Raw genomic sequence first — 24,397 nt, 5'->3', positions numbered from 1 at the left:
AGGAGCAAGGAAAGACACCGCCTCAAAATCACCGTTCACCGTGGTCTTCTTGATCCCATATCTTCTCTAAAACGCAACCTCCATGGCTGTTGGACTCCTTTTGGGTTCGGACATGTCCAGATCCTCCAATAGCAACTCCGTACGGGAGGAAAGTCCGGTCTCGGGCTGCGGGCACTCTCCGCCATCGAAGTTGTTGCTTTCCTGATTGGATCAGCCTTTGCCGAGTTACCCTGTGCTGGTGGGAGTGACCAATGACACGAAGGTGAGGACGATCGGAGGAAATTTTCAGCGGTCGGGTCACAGTACGCCGACGGCGCAACCGGCGATGGACGTGGACGATGGGCGATGGGCGATAGGCTTTGGTGCTTCCGACGGAACGGCAAATATACACGATGTACGTGCGGCAAGCCCCAAGCGTCAAAGAGGACCTTGACGTCGCTGGTTTGTGCGAGGCTATTCAAAGACGGAAGTTTGAAAGCTCAGCTTCAGCTGCTGACGAAGACCGTCATTTGAACCATAATTATGTCATATGCCTCGGGCAAGGCTGTGTGCCGCGTTGCGAGGCTGAGCCATCCAACATGCCTACAGGTTAAACCTAATCAAGATTTGTGGACGAAGCCCACTGTCAGCGGCACCGGTGGTGAAAGTCCGCGTGACATATGACAATGAGAAGACATCTACCCTGTGGAATGCAGTAATAACACTATCTGGGGAGAAAACCAAATTGCCTTCTCATACGCCTGAAATGGACATTGTCGTTCCATTTCATGCCTCTCACAACTTTGACCCGGACTTCATAGGCATCGTTTTCAGCTTCGCAGCCAGTTCGCGTCGCAAGATCTTGCCCGAAGCTGACTTCGGGATTGCATCGATGACATAGATTCCTCCCCGGAGTTTCTTGTGGTTGGCAACTCTAGGATTCAGCCATGAGTGAATACCCTCAACGACTGCCTTCTCGCCTTTCGCCTTGGCCTTTTGATTGATGACGACAAATCCTACGGGGACATGTGTTGCTTGCTCCTCAACCCACTGTGGCACAACGCAGGCGTCTTCCACGTCGGGATGCTCGAGGAGCTTCCCTTCCAACTCCGTAGGGATGACCTGGAGACCCTTGTACTTGAACATTTCCTTTATTCGGTCCAGGATGGTCAGGAAGCCGTCGGCGTCGATTGATCCAATATCGCCTGTCCTGAACCACAGCCTCCCCTCGTCGTCGGTCGCGTAGCTGTTCTTGCTCGCCTCTTCATTTCGATAGTAGCCTTTCGTCACGTTGGGACCGCGACACCACAGCTCACCCGGAATCGCCGAGCCGTCGGCTTCATATCCAGTGTCTTGTAAAGTCTCTGGGTCAACCACTCTGTACTCCATGCTGGGTGTGATGTTGCCGACTGTATGTCGCTTGTCGGGCCGGTCAGGAGGACAATATGCGCCGAGCGGGCTGGTCTCTGTCATGCCCCACGCCTGCAGACCTAGTAGGTCCGTCCCGTACAATTTCTTGAACCGCGCCTCGACAGCTTCTCGAAGTTCTACGCTCAACGGGGCTGCAGCGGACATGATTCTCTTCAGGCTGCTCAGGTCATATTTCTCCACCAGGGGATGTTTGGCAAGCAGTAACATGACTGGCGGCACCACGCTCACCACCTCGGGTCGATATTTCTGACAGGAAGAGAGGAATACTTCGAGGTCGAAGCGAGCAAGCACAACGGCTGTGTTGCCCACATATGTGTTTATACAAATGAAGCACATGAGGCCGTAGATGTGACTGAATGGCAAGAATGTAACCGTCGTCAGTTTGCCCGTGGTCTCAACTGGCATGTGTGCCATCCACTGTATAATGTTGGAGACGAGGTTTTTGTGCGTTGTCATCACTCCTTTCGCTCGTCCCGTTGTCCCTGACGAGAAGCACATGAAGGCGAGTCGATCGTCGGTTTCGCTCGGCCTTATGCTGACGAGGGGACTGGGTGGACAGTTCTCCGCCAGCTTTTCCGCCGTTGGTTTGCCCTTCTTGTCCCACGCTCCATCTGCCTGTATGATCTGGATAGAAGGGTCGAATTTGATAGCCTCTTCTGCTGTAGCAAGGAGCGTTGAGTGAGAGATCAGGTACTTTGCTCCACTCGTCTCGAGCTGCGCCTGTAATTCCATGTGAGTGTTTGCAGCACTGGCGGGCGAGACCGTAGCCCCGCAGCCCAAGATGCCATAACAAACAATGGCATAGTCTATGCTGTTCGGACTGAAGAAAGCGACAATGTCTTTCGGTTTGACGCCGAGATCCCGCAAGCCCCGAGCTAGCGACCGGGTCCTTCGCTTGATCTCCCCATAGGTTCGTGTGTCGCCCGTGACAGCATCAACAAAGATGGGTTTGTCTTCGGGCGTCCCATTCGGGTTGGAGAAGAGGTAAGGCAGCAGATCGCTGTCCACCAACTCGACCGGTGGATAGGACGACCGGTAAACTCTGGAAGGCATTTAAATTGCGGGTAGAGCTGGCAGAGAAGGCAGTAGGAAGACGAATGGATTGCCAATGCGATACGTTGCAAGTACCAGAAACAGATGGGTGAATGCTGGGTACCGACGCCAGGACCGACGCTGTTCTTAAGTATCAGCACATTGATGTCTCGGCACAGACAGCTGCTCGTGCAGCTGACATCCGGCCAAGTTGACATGAAGCCAGTATCTTGCTCCAAGTCCGGGAGTGGACATGGTAGTTACTGTCAGCTTATTTCTTTCTTGAAAGACGATCGAAAGGGGAAAGTCGGTACATGGCGGGAGCCATGCGGTGTCCGTGGTGGTATCATGCAAGGGCAAGCGGCTAGGGAACGCGGCTATTGAGAGACCCCAGTATTGCCAACGCGGTCATTGTGACTACTAATCATGAGGCCCCCTCCGTCAACCCGTTTCAAGAGAGCCGGGAGGAATCAGAAGTGACGGTGGCGGTGACTCCTCCGAGCGCATCCACTAGGCTCAGGGCGCCCAGTTACGCCAGTCCATGGCTCGATATCAAGAACGAAAGCTTGCCAGATTACTCCGTACATTGCCATGTCATTGGTCAGTCGAATATCCAAGAATGATACCAACAGAGCTGACAGGCACCCACAACACGGGCGGAAGGTCGGGGGTGTCGGCTCCGGCTGCATTAGTCAGCATGTAGTCACGTGCTGCGGAGCTACATAGTAGTTCTAGCCTGTTTCAGAAGCACTAAACAATTCATCTTCACTTCTGTTTTACTTGCGCTTATCGCGTCCAACACAACACCAGTGACCTGTACTCAACCACAGTCGAAGAGTCTGGTGTTCCCTGATTGCATCGAACTTCTCTCGGTGCTCTCGACTTACGTGTGGGCGCAGATTGATCGCGACCCGTCTTTGCTTGTTTAAGTGCTAATAGAAGGGTTTGAGATAGATTTCCTCCACTGATCCAGGTCCGCTGCATTACTCCACCCATTCAGCAAACCTCGAGTGCATTGCGGCATGAGAATGCCCTAGCGATTGCCCTTGCCCTGACGGCTTCGCCTGGAGTTTCAGAGCTTGCAGCTAGAAGACACTTTATGACTGTCGCCTTCTCACCAACATTCAATGCAGGTTTTCTTCGGCCAACCAACATGCAAATATAGTCAAGTATACCATGTGAGTCTCGGAGCAGCGACCTCGCGCTATCAAACGAGTAGAGGTCGGTCTCTGGACAAGTCGGGCTCCTTATCGTCAGTAGAAGCAATCATCGACTCAGCACACAGGTTTTCCTTTTCACTCAACACGGATGCTCTATATCACGACACAAAGCGTTAGCTAACTCTCTGAGGCATTTATGCACCCGTGCTGCTTCGCTATACCAACGCCTTATCAAATTCTGGCGCACCACGCTCTGCACTACTGTCATGGTCGCCGTGGTGAGCATGACTGAGCCCTGGTAAGTCGAGGAGCACTGTACCCGCCCTGTTCCTCATCTCACCACTGCTCGTCGATAATCCATTCCTAACAACATCTTCATCATGGAACACCTGCACATGGCAAATACGTCACTTTCATTTTTGCTGTGACAATTATCCATCCCAGGTGACTCCCGGCGACGATCTCTCATGAGCTTCGTGAGCTTGTTAGACAGGAGGAACACCAATAGGAATAGGCAACGGTAAGTGCACTCATTACAGCTCGGGTCAAGCCGGGCGTTTCGTCAGTTCTACGGCACTGAGTCGCCGTCGGCAAGTCTCAGCAGAGTGGAGACCTTCAACGGAACATGAATCTTCGAATTTTGGAGCCACCGTCAGCTTATACGCAAGACAAACAGAGAAATGGGCGTTGACAAGTTGACCGTGCTGGAACGTGTGCTCAGTAACGGAGTTTATTGTTGCTTGATGCGTCCCTGGGCACACCACAACGCTCTCGATCTCGATGCGACTCGGATCCCGCCTCAGCTTGCGTGGATGCATCTTCAAGCGCGCTGGAGCAAGCCATTGCCGTGGCTGCAAAACAAATGCTACGCATGCAGCCATTTGAAAATCCGTCACCGCTCCTGAACTCCGAAAATCAACATGAGACGCCTTGAGGATTCAGTCATCTTGGCTCGAGCGAAGGTCTTGGGATGGGATGCTGAGGCGGGTATACTGAATGAGACCTGTGGCGAAAAGAATCTCCCTTCGCCATCAGCCTCTACGGCATTGGCGGGTCCCAAAATTGCGTTGAAGCCATCTATCCCGTCTGGTCTCCCCGAGCATTGTTGGGGTTTTCATCAATGCCTTGGTCCGACGCTCGGATGTCAGTGATGGAAAGCCCAAGGTGAGCCTCACACGAAGATGTCGAGACATGAAGTTGCACATCTTGCCGTCACTACGGTGTTAAGGGATAGAGTCCCGCATACGGCACTTTTTCAAGTCGTCCTGTCTAATAGCAGTTTCAACCCTTCTTCTCGCCAGGCTGGAATCACACACGCCACAGCACTGAATCTAGATCATGCTCGACCCATGCTTGTCATAGAGCAGCCCATATCCCCCTGTAATATGTCTATTGGGACTGACACGCAACGAAGCCACTCGCGGCACATATATGTATCTTTCCCCCGCAACAGTTGCCCGATCGGGACGGAGTTGGAGCTCAACCTCGTGGGTCGATATGGTGTCACTGTGTCACCACTGACCCGCCTTGGCCCTCCCTCCTCCAAGCTCAATTCTACTACCCGTTCAACTTGGTCGACAACTGTCAAGTGTGCAGCACATGCACTTCGCTCCATCATGTCCAACCAAACCATCTCCGACCAAGACACGCCCGACCCGTGGATGATCTCGCACGGGCCCAACTTCTACCTGACATTCACAGCCGGCGACCGCATCGAGATCTGGCGGTCCCCCAACATGGAAGACTTCCGCTCGTGCGCGCGGACCATCGCCTGGCGCCCCGGGCCGGCAGACCACCCGTGGTTCGTCGACCTGTGGGCGCCGGAACTGCACTTCCTCAACTCGACGTGGTACGTGTACTTCACGGGCGCGAAACCGCGCGACGGACCGGGCATGTACAATGCGGACCGGAGGACGCTTCTCCTTCGGAGCAGGTCGCGCGACCCGATGGAGGCCGGGGCGTGGGAATTCCTCGGCCGGCTGGGCGGGCTGCCTGACCACTGGAACATCGACGCCACGGTGTTCCACCTCCCCCAAACGGGAAGGCTGTATTGCTGCTACTCGGGCTGGCCGGCGGGCGACTTCTCGGACCGACAGCAGGACTTGTTTCTCGCGGAGATGGACGGACCCGAGGCCGCGAAGCCGGACACGGTGGTGTGCATTTCGCGGGCGGAGCTCGCGTGGGAACGGGCCGACCAGGGCACGCACGGCGTCAATGAGGGGCCCGCGTTTGTGAGCGTGGGCATGAGCGCCTCGCCTTCAGGGTCAGCGAGAGCATCGGCGGAAGGGTCAGGAGAAGAAACCTTGTTCCAAGGCATAGTCTACAGCGCCAACGGCAGCTGGACGAGCGACTACCGGCTGGGTATCCTACAACTGGTAGACGGGGCCGATCCCTTGAAGCAGAGCTCCTGGAGGAAACGATCCACACCGTTGCTCGTCAGTGACAGGCATTACGGCGGGCCCTTCGGTCCGGGCCACGCCAGCTTCGTCGCTTCTCCCCACGGCGACGGGCGGCGCGTGTATTGCATATACCATGCCACCGAGCATTTCGACCAAGGCTGGGCCAATCGCAAGGCTAGGGTGTTGTGTTTCAGCGGAGAGCATTTCCATCCACAGGCCCCGACCATGTGTTGTGCTTTGGCTCTGTCTGGGCGGTGGAGCGGCGGGGCGGCCATCTCGAATGTATCGTCGCCATCGTCAGCGTCAGCGTCAGCACTGCCGGCACTTCCTGCGAATGGGGCGCACCAGGACCAGCAAATTCAGCGTGCTCACGGACCGAGGAAGAGTCTCGTCGACAGGATTGGCGACAAGATACTGCAGAAGTTGAGAGAGTTTGCTTGACCTGACACTGATATTGACATTGACATTGACATGAACGTGGCCACTCGTGTGTATGATGGGCATCTACAGAAACAACGCCGATCAATCGATCGATCCGTGTCAATCCCTGACTCAACCCATCATGCAGGCTGCAAAGCCTACCTTTTCTTTCACTCTCACCCGTTGTCCTTCTCCCGTCTCAATCACTTGCATCGGCCCTGCCGACATCCTCCATCCACCATCCACCACCTCCCATAGATATATGTCACCTCTCAGACATCAATATCGCATACCATAAAATGCCTCTCCACGACCCCTCCGGCGATCAGTTTCCCGTGCTTCGGATCAACCGCCGCAGCCGTCAATACGGTGATCAAGCCCCCATCGTCCCAGTACAGCAACTCTGGCTCGTAGTCTTTGGCCTTGATGAGCCGAAGCACCGCGGCCTCGGCCTTGATGGACGAATCGAGGATATCATCAGGATGACCCAGGCGTTTTCTCAACGCTGCGAGATCGGGGAAGACTGCATCGCGCCAAGTACGCAAGTAAGTAATCAGGCAGGCAGCCGTGGTGAGGATATGAGTTGAGATTGAGAAAGGTAAAGGCAAAGGCAAAGGGAAGAACGGTCGATTAATTGACTGATTGATGCACTCACCTGCAACGGCAATGTCTCCTGTGCCGGGTATTTCCGACAGATTGTCCGCCGAGGCGCCGAGTTGCTACAGAATCGTTCTGAATTAGCGTGCTGTTCACTGAGCTTTATAGACCCGCAAGACGCCGTCCAGCACGAGGTATAAAAAGGGCCAGGTACAGTGGAAGGTACGTACCACCTTCTTCTTCACACTCAACATCTTGGTCTGGGGATCCACGTCGTAGACCGTCGTCGTCGCTTCCACGATATCATTGATCAAGAGCGTCTTTCCGCCGTCTACCAACAACGCTCCATTGGCGCTGGGGTGGCCATCCGGCGGAGACACGATTTTGCATTCCAAATCCCCTGCGACGAGAGAAGCCGTATTCGAGTTCGGGTTCGGATTCTTCACGGAACAGTGGACCACGCTGGAGGCCCACTTGAAGGGACCCCAGTGGTCTTCGTGGCTGCGGAGGAGCGTTGCGATGGGCCCACCCCCGTAGTAGTAATGGTCGTTCGTGATGAAGAAGGAGCTGTCCCTACTTTAGCTGGAGATGCCGAAACGCGGTTTGAAATTGCCGCAACGGTGCAGGTAGTAGATATTGTTCCCTCACCTTAGACTCGTCGCCGCTACGGCGTTGGGCGTCTTGATCAGCGGATGGCTGAAGTCGCGGACGAAGGTCAAGACGTCGGACCCGAGGATGTGGTAGAAGAGGACGATCGATTCGCCTTTGCGGCCGTGGTTGACGGCGAAGAGGTAGATCTAGGACAGTCACTCAGTAGTCGTCTTCAACGTGTCCTACTGGGGATAAGAGGCAGGATGGGGTGCGATGCGAAGGGACGACCGGAGTAGGGATAAATCAGTAGGTAGAAGGTAGGTAGGTAGCATACCCTGTCAGGTTCCTCTTTCACCTCAAACATGTCGATCCCATGCAGGATCAGATCGTATGACGAATCGATTCCCTCGAGCTTGAGCTTGGAGGCTGTGTCTGTCTATATGAGACACGTAGTTAGCTTGACTCGGTTCAAGAGCTCAGCTCAGCCTGGCAGAGCGTATTTCGCGGAACCTCAGTCGAGCTACACTGCTCTCTCCACGCCGGAGGTCTGCGGATGCGGCATGCCCTCTGCCTGCAAGACCAAGCACTGAGCCACTGCGAATCAGTAGTCATTGTCCTTACCTTGATATCATACTTGAGAAAGTACTCATGGTACGTCTCGGCCGAGGACGTGTCGTGGCGATTAAGGGGCGGGTAGAAGACCTTTCGAGTCTCAGGGAATCCGCATGCTATACCACGCGGCGATCTTTCGTCAGCTGTCATGGGATCGCGAAGATACTGCAGTGCATAGGATCCGGCTGCTGGCTGATGTGAGTCATTGGTACATGTGTCTGCATACGTACCCAGGAATGCCGTTGCAGAGGGGTGATGAATGCGAACGTCCTCGCATGCCTTGCCAACTAGAATGCCGGAGTTTGTCAGCATGGAGTTCACTAAAGGATTAAAGGGACGGGGCGCAGGATAAAGCAGCATGTATCCTGGCTTTCCCTCTCGCGAAGGGAAGTCCAGATGCAACGACACGCGGCAATGAAAAGCAAGAGGGGCGGACTGCAAAGGGACCACGAACGCTTATTCGTCCAACACCGCTCATTATTCAACGCGCCGTGGTGTATCCACGCTGTATGGATCTTCGCATCGTGCGCCCGCCCGAGGAACGTGTTCAGCACGGGGTAAGGGTATGCGTAGAAAGTGCTGAACAGAAGAACAGCCAGAGAGAGGGGCCCGAACCACACCCAGTTGTTGACGGCCATGGTGGTGGTCGTGGTCGTCGTGGTGTTGGCGTCGATTCACTGTCTACTTCCCGCGACTCCGTACGAGGGGATATGGATGGAGAGAAGAATGATTCGAGGGTCAGACCAGGGTTCTTGAGGACCTTGGGTTGTTTGGTCTTGCTCGGTATGGATACAAGGTCGGAAGAGGAAAGTCGGGGTACCTCGTACACATGGAGTACCTCGTGTAGCAAGACCTCGGCTACCTTCCGGACAGCCAAGTGCTCTCCGAGTTCTTCGTGCTCCGCAGAATGATCCACATACGGAGAACATAGTCCGGATGGGTCAATTCCTGGGCGGGTTTGCACGGGAGATTGTTCGAGTCAAGATATGTATACGGACTGGCCGCACGTATCCAGAGCCGGATCGCTCAGCGTCCGAGGACAGAACAGATGACACGACGACGGTACTGCAAGCTACGGTGACATGATACATTTGATAGAGTCTACTGGCCTTGCGGTGTACGTATGTCCCGTCTTGCCAGCAGCTTGATATTTCGACCCGACTTCCGCTGGCGCAAATCTGATCAAACATCATTTCTCGGCCGGGAAATTCCAGCTTTGGTGTCGCTGACAGCGACGAGGGGCGTCCGACTGCCCACCTTGCTGGTCTACCATATGGAAGCCCAGACATTCTCCCAGAGCACCTCCCTAGACAACTCTTCTGGGATGCGCCGGGATATGTCCAGGTGGAAGGCGGTGCCTGGAAGCTTTGGCTGGAAGCTTTGGCTGGAAGCTTTGGCTGGAAGCTTTGGCTGGCCCTGCAGGCCTACCTGACCTCGACACTTTCTCTGGCAGTCTCGTCCATACACTTCCGGAAATGGAGAGTTGTACCTGTATCGATGACGAGGGTCGTACGGTGCAGGGATGTCCACGAGTTGGTGCTCAACAACCGTCCAATATCGGAGGCCATGATCCCGGCCATGGGAGCAAGAAGACAGCATAGCCTAGCCGCTGATCAAGGCTATGAACGTTGTTGCAGAGTTTAGGATCTTCCAATGCACAATCACCCAACCCCAGCAACGGCTGCGATGATACACCCTCGCCGGATGTTGATGTACTTCGGGCACAGAACAGTCAAATCGTTCGCAGTGGAACTACAGAAGTCAATCACAGCCCATCCTGGATGCATTTCGGGACGTCTCTCCGACACATATGAGCCTTCAATTTGAGTAGAACAAGCTTAGGCGAGAAATGAATCTGCTGTTGGAGCCCCAAGAACTCCACCAAACGGCGTAGACCTTGCAAATCTCCTATCGTCTCTGTCAGATGCTTCTTCGACCCAGCCTTCCGTGCAAGCTACCTCCGCAGTCGATCGAGCGAGATCGATACATTCTCCGGCTTCACATCTCCCCAGATAAAGCTACGCCGATGCAGAAGTGTCACATTCTGTTCGATCTGTCGCTTCCATTCCTGCGGCTGTGGGTCGGATATTTCGCCAAGGACAAGCTCGGATGGCTTGTCACCAGCAATAAAGTCCCCTAAGGTGCCTGTCACTTGGTCGTGCCTTCCCACTAAGAGGAGAAGTCGAGGTACAGCAGGGCGCGCGACGTTGTTTGCGGCTCGCCTCCCACATCATTTACCATCATCTGCCTTCAAACCATTGCGCAAGGACTCCTCGGTATAAAAGTGCAACTTGACGTCACTGGGGTAATTTGTGCTCGCAAAACAGGAAGTCCATTCGGCCAACGACACGCTGCCAGGAGAGTCAAGAGGTACTTTCACGTAGAATGAGGGGGTGTAGGGGCTCTCCGTCGAGGTTTTTGGGCGCTTGGTCGCGGTGTCTGACTTCGGTAAAGCCCGGAGCTTGATGCTCGGATGATCCAGGGCTGGGTATCTTTTATGGTATGGCGAAGTGATCCTGTTCCGCGCGTCTCTGTCGTGCTTATTGTAATCATCGAGTCGATCTCTAAGCATGCTGATTGTCAAACTGGACCTGGAAGTCTTTAATTCCGCTAGGACTTTGATCACGGCTTTCAGAAATGATTGATCGTGTGTGTATGCAATGCTCGGGCGGTCTGAGGCTGCGAGAATCTCGTTGGTGCCCTTCATGCCACTCAACGCAGCATTTCCCGCAGAGCAACAATTCAAGATGATGAGAGTATCACACGGCGCGCGGTGGAGTGATGGCTGTATGGCAGACCAGTTCACGCCTTCTGTGTATATCGAGGTTAGACGGCTGAAGGAAACGGTTAGCCTTTGTTGTTTTAGCGACAAAACATTGCAAACATACGGTACCCAAACCGATGGGCCAAAATCACCTTCTCCTCCACTCAATGTCCGACGGATCGAAGCCGTGGCCGACGTAAACGACGATAAGAAGCGCGTCCTTCTTTCCGTACGTGTGTATGAGTTCCTCGATCTTCTTTTTCAGCGTGTTCTGGGCGTTGTTCTCTGGGATCTTGAAGATATCGCAGACGTCAAAGTTGAAGTGTTCCACGAAACATTGCCTGAGGCTTTCGAACTCTTTTTGAAGTCCAAGCCAGGGTTCTACTTTTACAAACATGATCGGCAGCCCTGTAAGCTTCGAATAGCGCTTATTGTGTGTCAGACTGTCATTGAGTTGCTCAGTGTTGTTCAAACTCTGGACAAGTTCTTCGATTTGCCGAGATACCAGAAAGCCTTCGCCTTCCGATTCGGAGCGTCTGACGGGGCGCGTGAACTCGATACGAATGCTTCTCACCATTTCTGGGGCCTCACTTCCCAGCTGCTTCCACGATGCGGGGTCGTCTGCGACAAGTGGAGGGATTGAGAGGTCGTAGGTAAGTCGATCACTGGATTGAGATTGGACCTGTTCACGATTCTGGCGCCCATTCAAGCCGTCATGCAGCCAGCGACCGATGATAGACAGCTGCTCGGGGTAGGTTGTCGGGCTCTGCATGAGCACCTCCATTCGAGCGTCAAGATCATCCTGCCTCGCTCTCGACGAAAATGGGCCTGTCGAACCCCCGGATGATACCCTTTCTCGCGTGCGTTCATAAAAGTCTTCCAAATCAGCAAAGTCCGACCACCTAGACTTGTATTCGGAGTGGGTGCTCATCTTGTCAATCCAAAAGCTCGAAGACGTTCTCTGCTCGTAGTCGGGCGTTGAATGGATACTATGACAGCAGGAAGGACGGGCAGGTGGTTTCAGCCTGAAAAATCATCGTCAAAGACCCTGCTCGCGCCAACATCAGTGGAGAAGGTGCCCATCAGGCCGGCTTTGGACCAGAAATCGAGCAATTGACTGAGGTGCATTGGCCGGGACTGTATTAACCAACCAGCCTTGAACTCCCAGGTTACACAACATGCTTTGGGGCAAATTTGAGGGGAAGGCAGGGCATTCCAGGGCAAACCAAGGCGATACATGGCACATGATGGAGAGTCTCTCGAGCCAGAAGCCCGGGGTTTGTTCCAAGAATCAGCTGGCATGCCCGGAACGAGAAACCACACCCGCATGTCTCAGCGCCCGGCATCTGAGAAGCCAACGGGAGAACTGCTCTTTCTGGTCTTGCAGGCGAGAAGTGTGAGTCGGCTCTCTCGACGGAATACCATGGGAAGATGAGCTTGATGCAGCCTGAGTGAAGACGACCGGAGTTTTTCGTTCTCTGTGGATCGCGGATCGTGCTTACTCTTGGAGATGCTTGTGATATTTGCCGATTGGTGGGTCAGGCAGGCGGCTCTTGAGGTCCTTCGGGGACGATCCTCCCTATCGGACGAGACGCTCGAGAAAATGGTCGCTCGACTCGAGGACCAGTATGGGAAAGCCCCTGTCTCAGGCCGGGTTGACGGGAACTCTTGAGTCAAATGATGTCTATACTCACTGAGAGGTATTGAGAAAGGTCGTTTCATTTGCACCAAGTTGAGAAAATGGCTGGCGTCGGAACCCCGTGATGTTGGATACTCGCACCTGGAAATTGCAGAGCTTCTCCTGGACAACGTTAATGACTCACCTTGGATCTATATCACCCTTTAACCCTTCCCTGCGCCTGACATTCTGAAGTCCTTCCATTTCGCGGATGGCGTACGTTCCACAACGACAAATGGCAGGTCACAATCGGATCGAAATCAGGAGCATGATCGTGCGGGCACTTCTCTCGTTTCTAACAGTACACAGTGTATGCAGGTAGTCATTCAGATGGCATACTTGGTGTAGTGAAGGACTATTCTGTCGTTGAATGGACGATTTCGTGGTATCTGGAGGGGACTGTTATCGAGGCGTGTGGGAGGCTACAGCCAGCGGTCTTGGCACCGAGAGAAATCAAACCCCAAAGGCAGCGACGCTTACCGCCATATTAGGAGAGAAATTTCCCTACCACATGGATTATGTTGTCCCTAGGCTTATCGCTCCGCGGCAAGTCCCTACTGTGTATGAGCAGCCTGCCTCGGTGGGCAGCCGAAGCAAGTGAAGATTGGCCAGATAAGCATACAACCCTGGTTGATCTCAGGTCAACGACAGGACGAGGTCCATACGGGGTTTTGGACCCTCGAAGGCTTCTACAGACTTCCCTCCCAGATAATTAGAGGACGGACCGATGTCATACCCACCGGTATGCGAGTCAAAGGTAGATACTGTCCATCAGGCAAGAACGCGTGGTGGTTATACAGGCTGGCAATTGAGTACGCGAGAGTGAGTACATAGTATCCACCTAGTGTACTCCGTACCTACAGTAGTACTACCTTTTGAAAGATATGAGCCACGCGAGACCACGACCACCGGTATACACGCCTACCTAGTCACAGTGATGAGCGTACGGAAAACACCAAGACCACAGCCTACACGCTTAGTCACAGTATTCCGTGTGTGGACCCCCGCATGTAACCTCTGTATGGACTGGCGCGCCGAGTGAATAGAGATCAACCAGAGGTAGGCATAGCAGGGTACGTCCTATAGCCCTCAGTAATGTCGGATCCATGCACTTCTAATTACTGCGTACAGCACTACATATTCCGAGTACTACGTGTACCTCGTATAATGCGAACGGGACACGATGATGTGCAAGTGGTTGACCGTAGGAGGTAGTGCAGAGCCTGACTGAAGGCTGCGATGGTACGCCGCACGCCCTACCGCCGTCGCCAATAGCATCCGTCGAGACTGGACATTCGCACACGCACGCACGCATGTACTCACTGCACTTGAGATCCACCACGACTCCTTAGCTCATGGTCCATGGTCACGCCCCGACACGAACCTACAGTATCTGTATTGTTGGGCCACAGCAACGAGGTACGACCTACCACTGGCTGTATTACTCACCTCGGTCTTGACTGCACCTTTGCCAGCCTTTACACCTCTTAACACAGTCACACCTATTACGCCGACAGTATCTCTGTCCATGACCCGGCTGCCGTGCCCTGCTCGGAAACTCCGCCAACTAGATAGGTAGATAGTTAGATAGGTACTTCCTACATACTCCGTCCGTACTGATCAAAAGACCCGACTTGCCCCAACTTACCCGACTTACCCGACCCAAGTAAAGCCTACATGTACACAGTACCTCGTACGAGTAGACGCATTGACTGCGGAGACCGTATCCGGCTGGAGCCGGGGATGATCCCTGGCAGGAGCCGAGTCAGAGCGGAGGACCCGAGTTGAGAAGGACTCGTTCGTACCTTGTCGTCCATCCCTGGTGACTACTCCCTGCTCCGAGAGCTATATAAGACGCACGAGCATGAGGCACAATCGCCGCTGAGACGACCTCTGCAACAGTACAATATAAACTTGGTCTTTCAGTGCGCGGGATGAACACTCTGAACTGCAACATCTCGGCGAGCGCCACAACTGTCGCAGTGTACTTACTCCGTAGCATGTGACAATTCCACGATATCGATAAGCAGCCACACCCGAAATTTCACATGCTCCGGTCGGTCGCATTGTACATCTCACAATTTCGGGCGTTGTTACCCACGATTTAATTTTCTGCTAGAATGCATCGCCCATGACTTGGCGGCGCTGACGTGGGTGCACAGAAGCTCAAATTCCTTGCATTCAACAAACTACCAATTCTATGCGCTTTCAAAAAGCAGGTACGGTAAGTGTACTCTATCACTGAGAAATCGACGAGACCCGCGACAGGACGCGTCCTCGAAGAGCCGCAGTATTCTGCGCGCTTGCATCCTTCAAGGAGGTCCGGGTGCCCCTCTGGCGTAAGAGCCTCGGGAGCTGTGAAAGAGAAGTTTGGCGGAAGAGCAGTGTGCTATAGTTGGTCTCCTTGCTTGGAACAGGGACCTCGGACAAGTTTAGGAGCAGCGAGCAGGGAACAGTCGTCGTAGATCGTTCTGGATGTCATCGGGGTATCAAATGCTGGTGCCATTCTGAGTTGTACAGGTGTCGAAGCGTAGGCTTCAGAATTCGGCCGCTTGAGGAACGTGAGGTTGTTTGGGAGAAGCGTCACCGCGTTCACTTGCTGGCAATCTCCTTGGCTTGTTCCTTCTTGCCCTGGAGGAAGGAGCTGATCCATTTGAGGACATCCGAGCTCAGGACGAGAGACGTGGTGATGACGGCCTTGCCACCAGCGACATAGCCCTCACCGCCGCACTTCTTGTATTCATCCTTGTATGTGTTCAAAGCCCAGTCCTTGGTGGTGTTGGCAGTCTCGAGCGGCCAGTTGACGTAGCTCACAATGGTGTCCTGAAGCTCCTTGGTCTCTGTCTTCACAATGGGAACTCGCTCGTCAAACTTGGTCAGGAACTTGTCGCCGAGCTCGTCCGCCTTCGCAACGTACGGCTTTGCGTAGGAAGCAGGGGCCTCGAAGTAGGGCAGGGTGGGTTTGACAAATTTCGCGTAGCCGGCGTTGGTCAGCTCAATCGATTTGGCTCCGTAGGGGTTCTGCTGGATAGTCTTGATGGAATCCGAGACGAGAGGGTAGGATTGGATGTGCTACCAGGTGCCAGTGTTAGAACAATTTTTTACTGCACTGACAAGGTCGCGCCACAACTTTGCACTTACCGAGAGGACAGCGGAGTGCGGAATATCGCCATTAACGGTAGCTTCGCCCATTGCGACTGATTCTTGGTTGGTTACTGGGACTGGAGATGGTCAGCGGTCTTCCTGAAGCGGCGTGAACGGCTCGGAGAGCCTGGTGTGAGATAACAGATAGGAACGAATTGAGGGCGGAAACCGCGCGGGTGTTCAGGGCACCTCTCGCCGGGTTGAAAAGCGGTATCGGGCAAGGTGAGATACGGTACTCACAAGTAAACGTTGATGTGGGAGTTTCTGCGACGGGATCCTGGTATTCCGATTGCAAGAAACGGCTCGAAGTGCAGGTGGGAAGGACGAGGGAACAGGAGTCAGAGCGATAATATGGTGAGTGATGCCTTGCAGCTTGTTGAGCTTTCGCACCCTCCGAGCCACCCTCCTCGGCTGCTTGCTGGGGGCCGCTGAGGCAAGAACGCCTCCGCCAACCCGTTCAGAACATGGCAGACATGGCAGGATGATTTCATGCTTCAGATCCCTCCGTTTGATTTGTTGGTGGCCGTCCCGCCGCCGCAGGCGTGGAGGTGCAACAGGCCCAGATTTGGCATGTGAAAATCTGCAGCCGCCGACCCCTGCCGCTCAACCTCTGCAAGCTATACTAGTGTCGAGGTGCCCGGAGCTGGGTGCGATTCATCCGGTACATGTCAGTTCAGTCATATGTCAACCATCTACGAGTACTCGTATCAATGAACGTCAGTTACTGCTGCGGCACATTTGTCCAGCTTGCTCGCTGCCTACTTGCGTCGGCTCAGTGGACCAGCTTCGAGACTGCAACAGCGACAGTGCCACACTTCGCCGCGGCTTTCGTACGGCCTTCACACCACCTCCAGCATCCGAGCTCGGGTGCCTGGGAGCCTTCAATGCATGGGGCGACTATCTCTCCTGACCCAAACGTCATGGCCATGCCGTGTGCTGTCCCGCCTACGGCTATCGTGACGTGAATGCTTGTTTCATCGTTATCAGACAGGCGCATCATCGGGGCGAGATTGGGCAACACCATGTGGCTCATTATTGGGGGCGATATCTACACTCCTCATGAGAACCTTGCTGCCACTGCTTCATGCGCATCCTGGACCTCGTCTCCAGACTGATTATCTGATGCACGCAACAATGTTCTTTTTCGTGGGGTAAGCATGTCATAGAAGGGCCTAATCTCGATGACAGCCCGCAAGTAAACCTGTGAATGACCCGGACTCTCCACCGCAGCTATGTACATCTACGTTGAGGCGCGGCCGGGGAGTTTCGTCCGCGCTTCACTACCGAATGGGGGCCGCGATGCACCTCTGGCATGCGCTTTTCGCATGTGATACTCATTGGACTCTGCATGTCCCAACGCCCGTGCATATCGCGATACATGCATGGACCGACTTCACGGTCCAAGCCTTTCTAGAGCGATCTGCAGCAAGGATTTGGCCAAGTCAAAGTTCATCCAAGTATAGCAGGAGAGCAATCAAACTGCCTGGCGTACGTAGTAGCTGCCGGCGGTGTTCGTTCTGCATCCGAGCGGAACGTGCCCAGCCGACAGACATCGTGAATAAGGGGACTTCACCTGCTGATGGGAATTGCGTAGCGGAGATCGAGTCCCATTGCGGTAAGAGTATGGCGGATGGAGTGCCCCGACCACTCAATTTTGTAAGACTTGAACAGGCCTGGTATGTAGATGCGTCGGAATGGAGACACAAGCGTGGATGAGTGTGAAGTTTGCTGTTGTGGCGAGGAGGCGAAGTGGAAAATGCATGTGGCTTGCACATCGCAACACTAGCATGTGAAGAACCGGAACAAATGCACATGTCAATCTGGCTGATACTCGTTTGATTGTTTCATCCCAGCCCAGCCCCATCGCTTTGACTTCGGACTGCTACGGACGACCACAGATGATAAGTGGGAGATGTCGCGTCCTCAACAATCTGTCTGCGACCCTGTGCCAATGGTATTGGTAGGACCGCCCAGGTCTCGGACTCCACGGCCTACTAGTAGCTCAATTTCAATATCAGCTCCTCTGTACCATCTCGAGTTTGTTTCCTTGTTTGCGCTCCCAAACGCCGATGCGAAGCTCAATCCAGGCGGAGCCGGATACCACTCCTAACCTTGCGCTGTTAAACCATGCTGCAGTCCCAAAAAACCCTCTTGAAGCTTCCCTCAAGCAAATTCCATGCAAAATGGGCTTTCTTTACTGCCGAATGGTGTTAAAGCCAGCGGGAACCTGCCACCCGTGCGCTTCACACGCACGAATATACGCAGCAACAGCCTCGCCAATACCGTAGGTGCTCTGCCCACCATGTCGAGACGGAGCAGCCAGCCTAGCTGGGCGCTCTGTGTCCATCAGAACAAGCCGAACTTGAAGCAAGAGACTTTCAATCGTGAGACTGGCGCTCCACCCGTTGTTGGTCAGTACTTCCATACACATCGCACCTCCTTCGGTCACGTTTCCACCTCCACCTTGAGAAAAGGGAAGAAATCGAGGCCTTACCACTCGAATGAATGGTGGACTGAAAGGAAATTGGCTTGTGAATCGCATCTCCATGACAATTGACGTCAACCCTGCCACTTTCATATCCTGTGCCAAACCAAGATCTCCTGGAAAGCTATGCAGCTCCACGATCCACTGGTACATGTTGTGGATGAGGTTGCGGTCAATGTACCATCCGAGCGTTGCTGGCGCCGTATGTTTTTGGGTGTCCAGTGCGTCCTTTAGCAAGCGCATGAGTGCTTTGGTCGCAGTGGGAGTAGCGTCCTGTGGTTCTTCCATGAAATTAATACCCTGCAAGTCTAATTGACCAGGCACAAAATCCGTATCAATTGGTGGCCATGCATGTGCCTTGTTGTCACTAATTTCCATTGCCGTGGTATCCGCTGGAGGTGCGCGTGCGGTAGGATCGTATCTGTCGTTGGGATCTTGGAGAAAGGATAGATCTTCTGCATCGGAAGAGACACTGTCATCATCATCGACTCGACATTCAGCAGAAGCTTGATCGGTGGGGTGGACGGTCTTCGGGCGCTTCTCCTGAGGTCTTGAAGGCGACGAAATGCCACTCCAAGTTCTGCGGGTCTTGGAAATGGCCGTTATTGGGATGGAGATGGACCGACCAAGTTCATTGTAGACCAGCCGAGCCGGATCCTGCTGGTACACTGTACCCACCGACTCGTCCACGATTGTTGCCATATTCTTGGTCTTGATGAAGAGGTACCGTGTCTGCACCCAGTCGATATCGGCAACCACGTAGTGAGGATGTTTGCATACGAATTTGTCCGTGTTGTTCACTACTTCCTGTAGCGACAGAACATTGGCGATCTTCAGTGCCGAAGACTTCCACCCTGCTGACTCCGCGCGATTGATGTGCTGGCTGTAAGTCAAACTCGTCATGGCGGTGTTGCTCATATAAATACCGTTGCCGAACGCTCTGCCATTAATGATTTCGTCATAGTGAAGGCCTTGCCGAATGATGGAATGCCAGTTTGCAATGCGGCTTCCATGCCACGCAAAGAGGGTTGGATATTCAGTTCCAGACACCTCTGCCTGCTCTTTCACGCAATCATTGAAGCGCTTCTCTTTATCTGGAGCACCTTGAGCAAAGCGAAATTGCATCCATGCGTCCATTCCGCCTACCCGGTCTGCAGGCCTTCCCAGAATCTTAGAGCTCTCCCCTTCGCAAATCTCATCCACTTGTAAAATACAGGATCGGTTCGATGCGACGATCCAACGCAGGAGATTGAGTGCTGAGTCAGATATTCTGTCGCTCCATGCCTTTAGGTTGTGGTTCTGAGTCCGACCCTGTAATTCTAAATACCTACGCATGTCGTTTACGCCTGGTAGTGTATCGAGCAATGCTAAGATCGCGCTTTGTTGGGAGGCTGTTGGCATTTCGTCGAAGTTTTTGTCGTATAAATAGCAGTCGACTTTGTAGAGAGAGGTCTTGAATACGCAAGGAGGGCCCCTCTCAGGATCTGTCACGGAGGGCTTCAAGGACACGAAGATGGGCTGGTGAAGCGCAATCTGAGGTAGGGCGACGCTCTTGACCCGGCAATGCGCAATAACCGCATTCCTTGCCGAACACATCGCGATCCAATCTCCGGCTTTGACCTTCTTCACTGCGGCGAGTTGTGCTGCAGAGTTCTTTGCCTCTTCGTCTATCTTCTGCACTGTGGCAGTCGTTGATCCTTGGGCTCCATCAACCACCAGAGTCAGCGTGCTCTTATCCCAGGTGCCGGAGAAAGACGGTTCTGGTATTGTCGATGTAGGCTGAGGCACCGGATTGTATTTCCGAGAATATCCGCGATACGAGAGTACCTCAGTGTCGGGGACTTCATATTGTCGAATGAGAGGAACCAGTAAATTCATGCCCACCGGCAATTCTTTGACTCGACCATTGGATGCGGCGGCGTAGCAGAAACTAACCAAGATATCAACCACGTAAGGTTGGGTCAGAATCTCCCACTCCAGGCTGGGGCCGAATCCAAGCGCCAGATACTGAAACAAGCAGAGAGGCTTGGGGCAGACGTATGGTTTCAAAGCCTCGAAGGAGTCATCTACTGGGCAATGGCACACTAGACAAAATTCTGTGCATCTGACAACGTGCCGGAGAACAAACTGCATAACGATCAGTGGTAACGAAGCCTGCGGGAGAGGTACCTGAAGCATGTGGTCAGAAAGGACGATAGCCGGCAGGTTATGGGCACCAGCAGTATCGTCGCAGTAATAAGGCGTTAGGTCGAGAACGCTGTCGCTAGATGCAGATGCCTGTCTCTCTGCGATAAATTTCTCTGCTCCAAGCCAGGTCAGGTGATATAAGTGCCGTGCGTAGATGATCTTGAACACACGTTCCTCAAGTAACTGGTTCAGTGCTTTGCCGACGAACAAGGGCTCGATGGTGAAGTTATCCCTGGCAGTGTCCTTGGCCTGATCTGTCGAAGCAGCACTGTCCGTGGTGGGACACTGGAAGACGCCGAGGACATGGTGTGCGGAAGGCTTGTAATGTTTACAAAGTCCCACGCGCATTTGTACCGAGCTCGTGAGATCCTTGTCATCCGCGACTCTGGTTGCATCACGGTAACCTCGAGAGTATTTGATCAGGAGCGTGAGGTAGCGCTTTCGCGGAATACCCCATGCTTCGAGGGCTTCGTCTGACAGACCGAGCTTGGAGATCCGAATCGAGACACATAAAATGCCAGAAGTTGCAGGATTTCCGAACACCCCGACACGAAAACCTGATTCCTTGAGTGCCTTCAGGTCTGCACGCGCTCTTGCCACCTTTTCGGCGTCGACCTTTGAACAAATGCCAGATTCAAGAACCATGTTGTCAATATCCGTACTACTGGTTGGTTTGCTCTCGACCGGGCCGAAGAATTCATTGTCGGAGTCGCCCTCGAAGTCGAAATCGAAATCGTCGTCATCTTCTTTACCCTCTTCTGATATGTTGTCGACTAAAGCTCCGGCGGAGATGGCTACGGTAAGGCTTTCTGAGAGCTCGGACAAAAGGCTGCCGAGCGACTTGCCATTCGCGCTCCCAGAAAGTTTCTGTAGGACCGCAGAGACCACAGACTCGGCAGACTCATCTTGAGTACAAAGCATGAATGAGTTGCGGTCCGGATACTCTTCTAGATCGGTGGCGTATGCTTGAATGTCGACATTGTGGAAAGGGCTTGTCGGATAGACATAGGTGAAGATCACGATGCCTTCTTCGGGACTGCGGACGCCATGAATATGCTTGTTACCAAGGCGACCCGCGTCTGCCAGATGGCTGAGAAACAGCTTTCGGCCCATGAGTGGTAGGGGTTTTGTATCGGATACGGTAGAACGACGAGTCGCAGGGACACGGCATCGACTTTGGACTGAAGTTCGCAGTCAAGTTCGAGACTTTGAAGGATGTTCCTGCCTTTAGAGCTGCTGATGATTAGTAGATGAAATGAGTTTGAGGGAACGATCAGGCTGGATTCTCACCAGAGGTTCACCGCCAGGAAAAGTAGTCAAGTTTCTGTCTGGGCGAGGAACCAGAGGAAAAGGGAGAGGAAGCTACAGCATTTCGTATTGTAGAGCACAAATGCGAGAGTTGAGCTTGAGGTGGCACTGAGCTGGAGATGAAAGCGGCGAGTCAAGAGTGCAGTTGCACTCATGCTGGGCGTTAGTGAAGGGGTCGACTGCCGACGTAGCGAAGTGTCGAGTGCAGTTGCCTCTGTGAGGGAGCCACGATCTGTGTAGAGACTGTTGCTTGGCTCAATGATACTCATCTGATTCTCACTTACATCACGATAACAACAGATGGATTCAGGTTGAGGACTTGTGTCTGTAGGACCTTTCGCGGTTTGAGCTGCCTGTGCAGTCTCATCCTGCATTGACGCAGCCTGTCCGGTGAGTTACTTCTTTGTTTTCTTGCTCCAGAGCTGCTTGTTACGCCCTCAGTGACAACATTCGTCACTTCTACAAAGCGACACAAGATAGGAGGTTTATAAACAGATGTACGTGAAAACGAGGCTGGCACGGCTGGTCATGAATCACATCGTGACTTTGCTTGGCATGGGCTTCCCACGGCATATCATTCTTCCTTACCGTTCCACAAGGCCAAGGGCTTTCACTCAAGTCACCTCGCCCGTAGACAACTATTGTCAGGAGCGCTTTGAAGGTTACGGTGCACCTCGTCCTCGAACGTGGAGTCGGCACCATCCTCTACGATGAACCCAAGTCTGCTCCAGAATCACCTGCGCCTCAGCTAAATTCTGCCGTCTGACTGAAACCTCGACATCAGCATGCCTTCGAGAGTAGATACAGATCAAACGGGCGATGATGGAAACAGGTCTACGCTCACGAAGCTTAGTCAAGCTCAATTCGATCCTGTGGATTTTCTCAATGATGCGCTGCCGAACTTGAGTCTGTCTACCCAACCGCTGCCTTCAAAGATCAGCCGATCGTCACAAGTGCAGGGCGCCGCCACGGAAGCACTTGCTTTATTCTCAAGTCTCAGTACCATCAACATCCGGTCATCTTCAGAGTTGTCTTCGCTGACGGACGAGATCATTCGCAGCGGAAATCGATTGGCATACGAGGTGGAGGTTCTTCGAGGCGATGTGAACGGATTTCATGAGTTGTTGACCGAGTCATTGCGTGAAGATATCGACGAGTTTGTCAAGGATGAGGCGTCAACGGGCCACGCTGCACCATCGCTTGAACCCGAGGCTGACGGCGGCGAAATGGTGCATATCCGAGCGCCGACCGACGAACCTGACTTCATGGCTCGTTTACGACTGCTCAGCAGAGTCAAAACGCGTCTGGAGTCGGTCATTACGATATTTGGTGAAGCAATGAAGTGGCCAGTACCGCCATCCGAGGTGTCAGGAGCGTCGCTAATTTCTGTGTCCGCTCCAGAGTTGGGCATACAGAGCTCAGCAGAGGATGATCAAGCAAACGAAGTCTTAAAACAAATACGAGACGAAATCAGTGAGCTGCTGGCATCAGACGCAGGACCCTATACCGGCGTAGAAGCTGCATCACGGAAAGTCGAAGAATACACAAAGCTGGCAACGCTCTGGAAGGGAACAGGAGAGGAGAAGGCAAGGCTAAAGTTTGTGGATTCATTGGCCAAACTTGTGGAAGACAGGAGCAGAGCACTGGATGCACGAGGGACTGCTCGCAATCCGAGGCAAGACAGCTCTGCCCGTTCCAGCTCGGCAACTGCAAGAAACATGAAAGGTGCAAACGAGGGTAGTGGTGCGACGGGATTGTTCAGAAACTTGCAACGTCTGAAGGATGATTTGTATCTTGACTGACGCGCAACTCGAGTCCCATCTCAGCATTCCATGATACTGTGCTATGAGTCTTGAATTTGACTGTCCTTGAACTGAGCCGTGCCGTGCTTGTCGAATCGCAATCACCCAATTGCTCGACCGGTTGCGAGTATCAAGTGTCGCCTCGGTTCATTGGTTGCTGTTCATGTTCGATCACAACCCTTCGATCTTTACACTGTGCTTGCCATCCTAATACGCAAACGGAGCCGATGGCCTTGTATGGCCGTTAAGTGCAATCCTGCGGAAATATCACCTGCCTTTCCACCTAGAATCTCAGGGGAGTGAAGAACCATCTGTTCTTGCCGCTCAAGTATCTCTCCTCCAAAGCCTTCTTCACGTTCTTCTTCGCATCCTCCCTCTGTGAAACCTCCTTGAAAGTATCGTTCGAAATGACGCTCTTCAATCCTTCGAGCTCAAGAGTGTAACGCGTAGGCATGATGTGGTTGTAGTTGACCATCTTGATGAACGGCTTGACTTTCGATCGCTTCTCGACTCGCTTCTTGCCCATGCGACGGGTGACTTTGGATGGGTAGCGCTCAATGCCTGCGACCAGAGCGTAGGAGAACGAGTGTTGCTTGGTGCCGGAGTCGACGGGCTGGATTATGACAACTTTCTTTCCGGCATATCTGCCTCTGGTGATGCTGTAAATGTGTCAGACCCAAACTCAAGGGATTCAAGGTAGGAATCATGGCGACAGCGTGCAAACTGGCCTGACGCCGGTCCCCGCGATGGGATATCGAGAACAGAGAGAGCTTACATCGCTACACGTCCCACTTTGAGGAACTTCATC

General features: G+C 53.4%; 8 protein-coding genes across 8 annotated transcripts; 2 read left to right on the top strand and 6 right to left on the bottom strand.

The window, feature by feature from the left end:
- Nucleotides 1-774: 774 nt before the first annotated feature.
- G647_02284 (uncharacterized protein) lies at nt 775-2,463 on the bottom strand (the record flags this gene model as incomplete). The annotated part of the gene is made up of 1 exon (XM_008726634.1): nt 775-2,463. One exon carries the CDS (start codon nt 2,461-2,463, stop codon nt 775-777), a length of 1,689 nt encoding a protein of 562 aa, XP_008724856.1.
- Nucleotides 2,464-5,218: 2,755 nt separating this feature from the next.
- Nucleotides 5,219-6,442, top strand: G647_02283 (uncharacterized protein; the record flags this gene model as incomplete). Its single annotated transcript, XM_008726633.1, has 1 exon — nt 5,219-6,442. One exon carries the CDS (start codon nt 5,219-5,221, stop codon nt 6,440-6,442), a length of 1,224 nt encoding a protein of 407 aa, XP_008724855.1.
- Nucleotides 6,443-6,693: 251 nt separating this feature from the next.
- Nucleotides 6,694-8,371, bottom strand: G647_02282 (uncharacterized protein; the record flags this gene model as incomplete). Its single annotated transcript, XM_008726632.1, has 6 exons — nt 6,694-6,944; nt 7,077-7,140; nt 7,252-7,585; nt 7,667-7,815; nt 7,944-8,045; nt 8,231-8,371. The coding sequence occupies 6 exons, from the start codon at nt 8,369-8,371 to the stop codon at nt 6,694-6,696; spliced, it is 1,041 nt and encodes a 346-aa protein (XP_008724854.1).
- A 2,080-nt stretch (nt 8,372-10,451) lies between these two features.
- Nucleotides 10,452-11,769, bottom strand: G647_02281 (uncharacterized protein; the record flags this gene model as incomplete). The annotated part of the gene is made up of 2 exons (XM_008726631.1): nt 10,452-11,055; nt 11,138-11,769. The coding sequence occupies 2 exons, from the start codon at nt 11,767-11,769 to the stop codon at nt 10,452-10,454; spliced, it is 1,236 nt and encodes a 411-aa protein (XP_008724853.1).
- A 3,486-nt stretch (nt 11,770-15,255) lies between these two features.
- Nucleotides 15,256-15,855, bottom strand: G647_02280 (uncharacterized protein; the record flags this gene model as incomplete). Its single annotated transcript, XM_008726630.1, has 2 exons — nt 15,256-15,735; nt 15,805-15,855. The coding sequence occupies 2 exons, from the start codon at nt 15,853-15,855 to the stop codon at nt 15,256-15,258; spliced, it is 531 nt and encodes a 176-aa protein (XP_008724852.1).
- A 2,146-nt stretch (nt 15,856-18,001) lies between these two features.
- Nucleotides 18,002-21,592, bottom strand: G647_02279 (uncharacterized protein; the record flags this gene model as incomplete). The annotated part of the gene is made up of 1 exon (XM_008726629.1): nt 18,002-21,592. The coding sequence occupies one exon, from the start codon at nt 21,590-21,592 to the stop codon at nt 18,002-18,004; it is 3,591 nt and encodes a 1,196-aa protein (XP_008724851.1).
- Nucleotides 21,593-22,572: 980 nt separating this feature from the next.
- G647_02278 (uncharacterized protein) lies at nt 22,573-23,589 on the top strand (the record flags this gene model as incomplete). Its single annotated transcript, XM_008726628.1, has 1 exon — nt 22,573-23,589. One exon carries the CDS (start codon nt 22,573-22,575, stop codon nt 23,587-23,589), a length of 1,017 nt encoding a protein of 338 aa, XP_008724850.1.
- A 283-nt stretch (nt 23,590-23,872) lies between these two features.
- Nucleotides 23,873-24,396, bottom strand: G647_02277 (uncharacterized protein; the record flags this gene model as incomplete). Its single annotated transcript, XM_008726627.1, has 2 exons — nt 23,873-24,248; nt 24,365-24,396. 2 exons carry the CDS (start codon nt 24,394-24,396, stop codon nt 23,873-23,875), a joined length of 408 nt encoding a protein of 135 aa, XP_008724849.1.
- Between the last annotated feature and the right edge of the window lies 1 nt (nt 24,397).

Source organism: Cladophialophora carrionii (genome assembly GCF_000365165.1).
Source record: "Cladophialophora carrionii CBS 160.54 unplaced genomic scaffold supercont1.2, whole genome shotgun sequence".
Classification (NCBI taxonomy): Eukaryota; Fungi; Ascomycota; class Eurotiomycetes; order Chaetothyriales; family Herpotrichiellaceae; genus Cladophialophora; species Cladophialophora carrionii.
The sequence above is the reverse complement of the archived record's forward strand: the minus strand, read 5'-3'. Positions and strand labels throughout refer to the sequence as shown.